General features: G+C 42.3%; 1 protein-coding gene across 1 annotated transcript; it reads right to left on the bottom strand.

The window, feature by feature from the left end:
* Window positions 1-329: 329 nt before the first annotated feature.
* map7d2a (MAP7 domain containing 2a) lies at window positions 330-11,098 on the bottom strand. The gene is made up of 17 exons (XM_041051547.1): window positions 10,783-11,098; window positions 8,828-8,920; window positions 8,315-8,410; window positions 8,139-8,216; window positions 7,359-7,522; window positions 7,013-7,109; window positions 6,320-6,409; window positions 4,295-4,401; window positions 4,045-4,160; window positions 3,533-3,927; window positions 3,295-3,442; window positions 3,014-3,194; window positions 2,776-2,880; window positions 2,578-2,628; window positions 2,322-2,361; window positions 813-1,491; window positions 330-656 (listed from the first exon to the last, which is right to left on the bottom strand). The coding sequence occupies exons 1-17, from the start codon at window positions 10,817-10,819 to the stop codon at window positions 398-400; spliced, it is 2,736 nt and encodes a 911-aa protein (XP_040907481.1). The 5' UTR covers window positions 10,820-11,098; the 3' UTR covers window positions 330-397.
* Window positions 11,099-11,811: the final 713 nt, after the last annotated feature.

The following is an 11,811-nucleotide window of genomic DNA, read 5'->3' as shown; positions in this document are numbered from 1 at the left end:
AATGTCTTTAATCAAAACCCTGATTTTTTTTCCCTTCACACATCCAGACACACTTTCTCTCCCTGACTCTATTTCACATGTGCTCATCCTGCACACACTTGTCCTTGTAACAAGAACTGGAGATTAAACAAAATCTTAATAATAATAGCAATTTCCATGATTAAATGCTATGTGATTAGAATATAGGAGATGTTTTGTTCATATTGCAAGTCGTGGGTTACAGTTCTTTTTTTTTTCTTTTTTTTTTAAAGTCAATTTCTATGGCTCTATTTCCATAAATATAGTGACACAGGGGCACATACTCAAAATGTGACACCCCATAAGTGTTTGCATGTGTGTGGGGAAGGAAGAGAGAGAGAGAAGGCAAGCGAGAGAGGAAGAGAAAGAGGTTAATGGACTACTGGATGCTAAGTTTATTTGAAGATGAAGGTGACATGCCAATGACCTTTGAGTCTGACATGGGACTGACAACACCCCCAATGAGGTTCTTGTTGCAGTCACCTATGTTGCCGTCTGAGGACAGTTTGGGGTAGGTGACACTGCCCGTCAGGTCCATCAGATCTTCCAGAGCGCGGGTGTTACTCATGCCACTGTGCTGGATTTCATTGACTGGTGAAAACTCTGGGATTGAAATCAGTTCTTCCTTCGAAGCTGGGCTGAAATATACCAATGAAAACAGCAATTACTTATGATATCCAGGTCCTTTCATTTGGCACGTAAAATCACTGGTGGTAAAACTATGTATCTATCTATCATCAGATTAACTTTTCCCAGTCTGGATCTTAACAAAAAAGAGTTACCTGATGACTCACCTGACCTCCATGGACTGCACCTCATCACATGACCCTGTCCCCTTAACATCTAGTGGCTCCAGTTTGATGACAGGCGGTGATGGGTGTCTCACCGGCAGGGGTGTCACTGAAGGTCTAATAACCTCCATCTGAGACCCTCCTTTGGCCTTTCCCTCAGCTGTTGACACATGCGGGCCTTGTTGTTTGCTTCCCTCAGCAGTTGGACGGCTACTCATCAAGGCACTTTCTTTCCCCTTCACCGCTCCATTCATCAAACCACCCTCCTTTTGGTTGACTTTGGCATCTGCTTTCAGCTTTGTTGGCTCTTTATTTATTTGGTCTGCGGCTTTAACATTTGCTCTGTGCTGCTTGTTTACATTCATTTCCTCCTCTTTTCCCTGCTGCTTGAGAACACAGGCTTTGCTTTCTTTGTTAAGTTGGCTGCCATGCTCTTCACTGGTTTGTTTGTTGTCCGGTCTCTGGTCAGGAACACCGTGCGTTGGTGTTACTTGGTGAGTGTTGTTTTTAACTTGCACAATCTTCTGACTGTTCATCTGTGCTGCTACTGCTGCTTCTTTCTTTACCAGAGCAGAGTCCTTTGTGTTGACCTGGACCGTGACCTGCTTCTTAACCTGAAACTCAACATTTTTGGATGCTTGCTCTTTCACCTGAGCATTAGTTTGAACAGTCTTTACATCCCCTGTGGAGAGTAAAAACAAAATCACAGCGGGCTTCACTTTATGTGGACTGTCCAGTTAACATGAACTGAATTTCAGAAGAAACTATTAATTTGCCCAAAACAAAGACTCAGCTTTAGCCTGCTCCTGCTGACAGTGTCACACATTACTAGTATTACTGGACAAACTGATACTAAATATTGACACTGACTCAACTGTAAAACTCAAATGAGCATATTAGTAGTAGCATATTAACACAGGACAGTTCAAATAAAGTGTTCGTGCACACTCTACAGAGCAATCCCATAGAGAGAGCACTGAATAATTATTCCAAGGGCATTTTCAAGAGCAGCTAATTTTACAGCCAGCTCCCATGGTACTGCTCTACAGTAAGAGGTGCCCTAACAGCACCAAGAGTATAGTCCTCTGCTGCTGTTCTATATTCCAGAAAATATTGCATCACCTCCAACAAATGGTTTTTAATGCACAGCCCAAATATAACAATGCTCAGTTTTGCTTGGTCAGAATAAGATGATTTAGACAAGGATCACTGCTGTCCATTCTTCTGAGAAGCCAAAGCCAAAGCATCTGAATTATTACATAACAAGACAATAACAAGAATGCTGGGAAAATAGTGGCTTCTGCCTCCTACTGGGATATCATACAAGCCAACCCATTAAAAATGTAGGTTTCTGCTGCGCATGCTCAAAATAAGCTAATAAATGAATCAGATCAAAAACCACACATGCCCTGTTTGCATTTTTACAGCTGCAAGGCGTAAGGCGAGGGGTGGAGCGAGCACTAACAGCAAGCAAACTGAAGTATTTGCAGGGTGACTGAACAACGTACTAACCTGGTGGTGAGACGGACTTCGTCTCCACCTGTTCTTCCTTCTGATTCGATGCAGAACAGAGATGATCAAGTCAAGGTTTGTGGTAATCAGGACACAAAACCAAAGTATCACCAACCATAGAATTTAATGAAAAATAATAACAACAGAAAGTTTTAATAAATTAAAGCTGAAAAAAAAAAGTCTTGGTCACATAATCAGCAGGTGCTTAAAGGCAGCAGGTCTACTGTATGAGAACAGAAGGTGTCTCTTACAGTACCTTCAAGTCAGCTTCACCCTTCCTAGTTCTCTTCATGATCTCCTCAATTCTCTGCAAAAATATATCAACACTTAATCACTGTGTGAACTTTCCAGATTTCCAGATTTTAAAATATGTCAAGTGCAACATGGAGTCAGCATGCAGTGAGTGTTTGAACTGTCCATTCTGAAGGTTTTTTATTTTTCTGTTTAAAATAACCTTTTTTCTTAGTTGTCTCTCCTCCTCTTCTTGTTGCGTCTGCAGTTCTCTGTCTTGCCGCTGACGCTCTGCGTCCCCTTGAGCCTGGACTTTGGCTTTTTCTCTCTGTTGAGATCAAAATGAAATCTATTTGTAACCAGAGACCGTAAGACAAGATGTTTCATTTAAAGAATCAGCAAAAATATAAATCCAATACATTCAGCATTAGGGCAAAAACCCACTTGGCCTGATCTCTCACCTCTTTGTCCATCTGGGTCTGTAGCTCCCTCTCCTGCTCCTCCTTCTTTTGTTTGTCCTCTTTTTGCTTCAGCCTTTGAAGATCTTCCTCATTTTTCCCCTTTTCCTTTGCTTGCTGAGCCTTCACCTCTTGCCGGCGCTGCTCCTGTGCAAGTTGCTTCCTTAGCTTCTCTTCCTTTAGTCTGATTGGCAGGTATTTGCACTTGTTATACATATTTAAACACACAAATCTCCCATTCTATTTAATGCTGTCTTTAATTCAGGATTTACTCATTTACTCACCTTTCTTCTTCCTCTTGTTCCCTTTTTTTCTCTTCTAGTTCCTTCTCAGCTCGAGCCTGACGCCTACGCTCTGCCAGCAACCTTGTTGCCTCCTCTGCATTTTTTGTGCCAGCTGCCACCTTCCCCGTGGACATGCACGATGCTGATTCTGCCACATATGGAAAGACTGGTTTAAGAATCATCCAAATGTATTAAAACTGAATGTTGAGTAAGATAACAAATACTCTACTGCCATCACCTTTTGTCTTGTGTCCATCATGAACACTGCTCTGTGTCTTCCTCTCTGACGAATCCACTTTGGGAGACATGTGGTCCTTTCTCTCCGAGGACTGATTTTTTTCAGATGTGTCACCTTTGAGGCATTTCTCAGAAGTTTCACCCTTAGGTGATCTTGTTTTAGTGATTTCATTGCTGACCACATTCTTCTCGGCTTGTGAAGATGGATTCGTGCTGTTAATGTTGGTATTCTTTTTCACTGGGGTCTCAGGTTTGGATTGTTCACTGTGTTTTTCCACCTTCTTGTCCTCGACTCTCCTGTCTCCATCACTTGACACGTTTGGACGGTGTCTTGTAGGTGAGTAATGGTACTGATGTGCATTGCTAGGAGACTGGGCACGTATCTTAGACGTCAGCCTGTACATAGATACAGATGCTTGGTTTAAGAATGAACTTTCATGATAGGAAAGAAAAGAGTGCTGTGGTCCTAACTGCCAGCCACCTTCAGCATCAGCATCAAACAAGTAATCTTACATGGAGGTAGAAGGGGAAGCCAAGTGCTTGTTGACACTAGCAGGGGATTCGGATCTTCTCACAGGTGATCCACAACCTGGCGATGCAGTTCTTCTTTCTCTGCGCAGACGCTCTTTCTGTAAGCAGAGTTTTGGTGAGTCATCTGAGCGATACAATTTTGTAGCTTGTATCCATTGAATGTTTGATTCTTACAGAATTTGTGTTAGTATGGTATGTCAAGGCACAGCACGTAATATGTGCAAGGACTGACCTTGGGGGTATTGGGAGTGGAATGAGAGCCTCCCTGAAGTCCAACTCTGCTGTGATCTGCAGGGTTCAGTGAGCTGCAGAAAGGTGACCTGTGAGGACTGCATGGCGCTGCAGGATGACAAACAGGATACTTATCAAATCAAATGATGGTGGATAAAAGGTGACAGAGGGATATTAATACAGCACCTGGGAGGCGGGGGGGTAGGGCTTGCCGGGACAGTGTGTGTTGCTTTCAACTGAAGTTTCCAGACTCATTTTTGCAGCTGGCAGAGGTGGTACTGCAGTACAAATTAGTAAGAGGGTCTGTTGTATTTTTTGCCACAATCTTTGACTTCACGTGTAAATATGTTACTGATATAGGCATACATGTTTCACTGAGTGATGCGTTCTGTTGTGGTAATCTGCTTTTGGTTTGGGCAGTAAATCTGCAAATTTACTGCTCATTCTCAAATGTAGAAAAATATTTCTCAGCATCAGATGCTATTTAACACTGTTTGTCAGCAATAGGTAAAAATACATGACGAACTTTGTCCAGGTCAACTCACAGTCAGCGCTGTCCTGTAAGACTTTCTGAAACTGACAGACAAATATGGAGGGAGACATTCTTGTTGTGAATCTGCCAGGAATTAGGTCACTGATTTCCCTTCATTAGATTAGACCTGACTGACGCCTAAGGCAGGGGAGGATATTGAACACATGATTGGTTTTCAACTGCTAGCATGACTGATTCAGCGAACAGTCTGACATAATGGAGTGTGTTAGCGCCACAGTTAGTCTAGTCATTTTTAGAAATGAAACCCTACGTTTCTGTACTACAATGCAGTAAAATGCAAGCACACACATACCAGCATGGTGGCCTTGAGCAAAAATCCCAAACCCAATTCCTATCATTTCTCACCGTGCCACTCCCAAAACAATAACAAACAATGAAAACACACACACAGACTTTGTACAAAAGCACAATCACAAAGGCAAAGGCCCTAAACATGGAAAGCATCGCACAACACTAGAAGCAGTTCTCTTGCCATCCCTTGTAACTTCTCATCCATCTGTCACCATCTGAAAAGAGTAATCTCTAAAGAGTGCAGCCATCTTAGTGAGGATGACTGTCTCAGCGTCTATTTTAGTGCACACATTCCTATTCTAGGTCATTTGCAATTAATCTCCAAAACCGTCTGCTCCAGGGGCCTGGAGTCAGCACCACCACTTAGCTGCTTTCATTTCGAAACTCCAATCCTAGGATATCAAAAACAAAAATGAAGTCATTTTATCCAGTGTCCTTTAGCCTGTTTGCAATTACTGACAAGTTCTTAATCTGTGGCAACTAATCCGGAGGGTTGACCTCTGGGGACTCTCCTCTGGGGAGACTTGAACATATTGAAAGTATGTGTTTATTTAAAAAAAAGAAAAAAACATGTCACATGGGAATACTGGGCTGAGGGTGGTGTGTTTAACAAGATTAAATCTATGAAACAGCTGATGCTGGTGCATTTTCCTATAGACCTTTACTGCATGGTGGTCCACATGAAGTCGTACCACAGAGCTAGCCTCTATAAGTGAGGAGAAAATAAAAATCCTCCCAGAGCATTAGGAAGTGCAAATGGGGGACTGCAAATGTTTTGGATTGGTTTTGGCTGAAAAAAAAAGGTTAGATCATATTAAGATCCCTATTTCGGCACAAATGTTTAGAGATATGTCAGTATAATCACTGTCTTTTTTTAATGATCGGTGATAAATGATATTATCACAGAGCACAAACACAGCAAACATAACAATTAAGCCTGCAGTACATAGACATTACTTGCCAGCGTACAGTTAGCACAAAAAGAAACCTCTTAAAAGTCTAACAACAGAGCAGCTTAACATGCATGAATCACATGAAGAGAACACATTTGCCTTTGGCTTAAGTTGAAGTTTCAGCCCGCCTTAAGGCAAACCAGCAAAGAAACATGGTATCTTGTCGGATGAACAGGGAGAGATATACATTTGGGAGGGCAAAGGAGGGGTTGGGGGGGCTTAACTTTACCAGATTCGCTGACAGCAGGAAGGGGGGAGGCAATGCCATGGGAAAAGGCGGAGGCAGCAGAGAAAGGGAGTGGGGCATTCTCACTGTCACCTATAGGCAGCAGGCGGAGCAGAGCAGAGCAGAGCAGATAGAGCATTATGAACAGTTCATCTGAGCAATTCTTCATCCAGCTGTAGAGACCTGGATGAGAGTTAACATACCAGCAGGGATGTTGTGATGTACTGTAACCAGTCTTTTTACTTTAGTGTGATTAAAAGCCAGCTTTAGAAATTTTTCAACTGTAGAGACTTGCCAGTGTTGATATCAGCAAACAAACTGTGGCAGATAGAAATGCGCTGTGTTGTTTTGACATTTCCGTTATTTCAGTTTAGTTGTACATAGACAACAGCACGGATATGTAACTCCATCCTGTCTCTGTGGGACACCAGGAACACGTGTCTGCTCATGCGTACTTCAGCAGCCAGGCCGTCAGCAATAATCAGGCCAAAGGAGAGGCTCTGTTACACACACACACACACACACACACACAGTATCTCACACACAGTAATACATTAAAATGCAATCTTTCTGAAGAAAAAGCACAATCTTTTTTCCATTCTCTGCTCTTTCAGGTCTTTCACATTTATCTGTAACTCTTCTCTCCTCCATGCATCCAAAACAATTTCTGCTTGCATCTATAAACTCTTTCCCTACCTGCTCCTGTAGGGCAACCCCTGCTCCAGCGTTTGGTCCTCTGTTCCAGCTGAAGGCTTCGCTCAAGAGAGCGTTTCATCAAGGCCTCCAACCGCTCCTGAAAGCACCACAGCAGAACCATCTTTTATTTGGCTCACAGTCCCTTCACCACTGGCTGTGTTTCTTTGTACTATCAGTATGTCACAGTCCAGCACAATAGTTTTTATGAATTTTGATTCATATAAAATGAGTCTCATATTAAAACAGATGAATTTCATAAATCTATATGTCTAAAATGTGAAACCAGCATAGATCACTGCAGTCTTGCACACACACACAGGACCACAACATTTTCACATCAGCTGACCCTCTCCTCCTCGAGCTGCTGCCTCCTCTTCTCCTCCACTGCAGCTCTGCGGAGCTCCTCTTTCTGCCTCTGCTCCTCCAGCCGCTTCCAGCGTTCCTCCACTGTGCGTTCATACTGCAGCCGAGATCTGCGCTCCTTCTCCCTGATCAACTGCTCCCTGGCCGCTGAAAGAGACCAGACACAGGTTCCCAGGAAAAAAACGAATGAGTTAACAAACCAATGTCATTCCCTGTGGCTTTTTGTTATTCCCTTTGTCTTGCAGAGTTTAGGATATAAACCACAGTAGAAATAAAAGACTCCAATCTCTTCTCAAAAGACTTTTTAAAAATGGCGCGTTTATTTTTTTTTTTCTTCAAAACAAATGCTCAAAATTATCATTACAATGTGAACCTGTGTGTGTGTGTGTGTGTGTCTATGTCTGTGTGTGTGTCTGTGTGTGTTACGGTGAATTTTATTTTGTCTGTAACACTGCAGTCAAGACTAAGTCATGAAGATAGAAATCCTTTGCAGGAGCTAGAGGATTAACTGTGAGTGTGAGACCTACTTTTGTAGACTATTCTATGTTACTGCCTCTTTCTCTCGAGTGACAACACTCATCATATCAGGAATTCAGTGAACTCAAAATGAATCCTCCGTCTATGTAGCCAATTAAACTGTAGACACACACAAAAAAAACTTTGCAAGCAAACTGCACAGGAACAGAATCCGAAAGGCATTTCAGTTCACGAAGTCAGGATCTTTATTTGCACTTGTGCCGAACAAAACCAGGACATCACCTACCCAGGCTTCTCTCCCTCTCCTCCCGTCTCTCTTTGGCTAATCGCATCCTGTCGTCTGTCTTCATGTAACCCTCCACAACTGAAAGATGAATGAACAAAAAAAAGGCAGTGGTAATGCACCCAAATTACAGGAAAAGAGAAGAGGCAGATTACTAGAAGAAAAACAGTGAGACTTACTTTGTTTACCTGCATGGTTGTTACTGGTGTTAGCTGCTAGGTGTGAGGGGGACGCATGTCCATTTATGTGTGGCTTCTTCTCTGTGTTAGATGGAGCTGGAACCATGACAGAGGGAGAGAGAGCACACTCAGCTTTGTCTAAAGAGGCATGACATCAGCACCACGGCACTGAGCCGCAGTGTTGCTTTCTTACCACCAGAGGGACGCATGTGTTCAGCTCTGCGATAAGTGCATTGTGTTGCAAAATGCCAAGCACAGTATCCCCATGCCAAGGGCAAACTGCAGCAATATGCAGGAGGGGAGTGGAAACTGTCCTTGATGTGACAGTCACTCCACATATGCTGAATGTCGCTTTTGGTTATTGTTGCTGAGATTTTCTTGCTGCTTTCCTAATATGTATAGGTCTGGCGAAATAGTCCAAATCAATGTGTAGTAAATGATTTTCATCCAGATGAAAGCACTTGGAAGGAAAGCGTAAACAGAGTGTGACAGTAACCGGAGAGGATTACTCACTAGTTTTTCCGGTTCGGGCTGGGGAGCTGTGACTGTTTGTCGGAGATCTCTTGTCAGGAAGTAGAGTGATGGAAGGTGGTGCCATCTTTTCACCTAGCACAGAAAACAAATAAAAGGATATGCAGGGTATTGATCTAAACAACAATCTCCTATTGTCACATCAATATCATAAATTGAAGTGGTTGTAAATGGAGAACTTTGTGGGTGTACAGCCAAGAAATTATAGTAAAAGGTGTGTGTGTGTGTGTGTGTGTGTGTGTGTGTGTGTGTGTGTGTGTGTGTGTGTGTGTGTGTGTGTGTGTAAGATGCGTGTCAAATCACTGATGAAGGAGGGAATGACACATCCCACATTAACTCATAAACTGCAACAAATCTATAATAAAAAAGACCAAAAGGCTCTGGAACACTGGAATGTTCTAAATTTAAACTCTTTTTGATGTCATATACTAATATTAATCAGGTATAGTCAAACAAATGTCTTATAGGCTATCAGTGTAATAGTTTAAATACACAAAATAAATAGATATGAAATAAATCTATAATGTAGTAAGGATGTTGAGAGATGACAAACAGTTTCCAAACAACTACATCTGCTTTTCGGCACCTGGAAAAGCTTCTTGGGTTTTTTTTTTTCTAAGTGAAAGGTGAACTACAGAGTTAAAAAGTTTTAATTCCACAAATTCACTGAATCAGTATGTGCACTGTAGGCCAAACTGCCAACACAAAGTCAGTCGCTTTACTTGATCAAGTGAATTACTCTCTTTTCGGTCAGGGCTTTTATTGTGCACTGAAACCTGGCAGACAACCCTGACTTCCACTTAAATGTGGTTTGGCAGTCAGGAGAGCTGCTGCTGCTGCTGTATAGGTCTTTGCTCACTTTAACCTAAACTCTCACGCTCAACTGACCTAACTAAACTTATTACTGCACCCATTCATCATGCTTAACATGCATTATGTATGATTTTCCATGATAACATATTTTATTGATCTTTCAGTGGCCACAGGGTAGTCTACCCCTAATGATCCGAGCTGTCCAGGCACTACTCTTGAAACCTGTTGTTGGTACGACCTTTAGAGTCCAAATTACGTGTACATTAAAATAAAAATTAAATGAAGATGGTGCAGCATTTGTCTTTATAGTATAGGTCTAAGATTAGCAACATACAGTGACCTGCATGGTCCCTGCAGCTCTTCCAGCACATTCTCAAAGAAGCAGTGAACCTCTATGACAAGGGAAAGTCTAGATCCCCTCATGCCATTGTATCACATTTGATCTGTTTTCTCTTCTTTCAGGGCGTGGAGGGTGAAAACTAAATAAAAAGATTAATCTTCATCCTGCTCCCCAGTCTTCAACCCATAAAGTCATCAAACAATGGTTTGATGCTTTTAAATATAATCCATGTGTCTGTCCTGTGTCATAGGCATCAATCCAGCCTCTCTACACCCGTTTGAACCCTTTTTATCCGATTGAGTCGCGTCATCTCCCCCCTCCAAAAAAAAAAAAAAAAAAAAAACACAAAACAAAACCGGCAACACACATCCTGATTTTGAAATGACCCCTTAAATCTGTAATGCTGATATCTACACAATGGACAGACACACACACAGAGGTGCCCCAGTTCTGTTTTGCTCACTTTCTCTCGTGATAAAAAACCCAGTGATTTGGTTTTATGTCAAAAGGAAATTTAAAAAAAAAAAAGGTTCCTCTCATGGCCTGTAGACCTGCGTCCACAGAAAACAACCTGCACAGATGTATTTAGCGAATAAACAAACAAAACGTGCAGTGAAGGCGGATCATCACTGCACAGCCAGCATCATGCACATAAAGCGGTGGAAATGTCAATTGCGTCATTCATGGGTCCGCTTTAAATCGCGGCGCAAACACAACAACACAGAGCCCGACGGCACCATGAAACATGGTGATACTAGCCCAGCCGACGTTACACCGAGCTTACCTGTTATTGCACTGGATGATGTGACTGTTTTCGCCATGGCAACTGCTACAAGCAGAATACACCCAAATGCAGGGACGTGTTGTCACCCCAAAACACTCTGCAGTGATTGCCAATGCAGCACAGGTATCCGTTTCTCTCCACAGCAGCAGCGGACAAAAAAACAACCAGACACCATTCAACTAAAGTGTCTGAAGGTCATTATGAAGGCTGTAGATGATGGACGGAGCAGGACAGGAGATTCTTGTGTGCCCGGAGGAGAGAGTAAGAGAGAGAGAGATGCTGGTGCGACTGAAGAGGAGATGATGGTGCGCACACAATCGAGTTTACTACCGAGCGACCACACCGTGCGTCGCAGCGTAAGCCCGCCCCGACACACAGGCTATCATCACATTACCGGTAGATGGAGGAGATTTCCTCTCTTCGCACAGCTCAGCCATGCGCAAACCAAATTCAGACGACTTGGCTGCAGTGACAGCAGGACAGGAGGAAGAGTCAGTGCATATAGTGTGCATCCTAAGAAGTGTGTCCTAAACTGAGTTTATTTCTTACACAAATAAATTACCCAGATAAATAATCTACTGTTTTACATGTCGTGTTGAAAGACTGGGGCCTGTTAAATTTGTGATGTTGGTACCCTCTAGCATTATTTGACTGTCTGATTTTGGACGAAATATACTATTGAAAATATATGGAAAATTCGAGTAGCTCCCTTTACTCTTAAATCTCTGCTTCCCAGCTCTTGTTAAAAAAAAAAAAAAAAGAAAGAAAAAAGAGGTTGTCAATATTTTGATGAAGGTTACATTAAAAGTACACTTGCTATTTTGCATTTTCTGTTTTTGTTTTTGAAATGATTGATCAGGAAGAACACATATTGAGAAAGGAGGGTTAGTGATGTCCACACAGATCAATACACTGCCAGGTACTGGTTTCTGTTGTCATGGCTATAAACATGTATCCCTAGTATTTGGATAGAGTCACACGTTGGATAACGGCTATCAGAATACAATATCTGATCATGGTGGATTAACC

This window comes from Toxotes jaculatrix, chromosome 12 (assembly GCF_017976425.1).
Source record: "Toxotes jaculatrix isolate fToxJac2 chromosome 12, fToxJac2.pri, whole genome shotgun sequence".
In the NCBI taxonomy this organism is placed as follows: Eukaryota; Metazoa; Chordata; class Actinopteri; family Toxotidae; genus Toxotes; species Toxotes jaculatrix.
This window is presented reverse-complemented; position numbering and strand designations above follow the sequence as displayed.

Coding starts and splice junctions, on each gene's coding strand:
- map7d2a (XM_041051547.1), bottom strand. CDS start 10,819: ATGGCGAAAACAGTCACATCATCCAGTGCAATAACAG. Junction 8,217..8,314: donor CAACCATGCAGGTAAACAAA/GTAAGTCTCACT, acceptor TTCATCTTTCAG/TTGTGGAGGGTTACATGAAG. Junction 2,362..2,577: donor AGGGTGAAGCTGACTTGAAG/GTACTGTAAGAG, acceptor GCATCGAATCAG/AAGGAAGAACAGGTGGAGAC.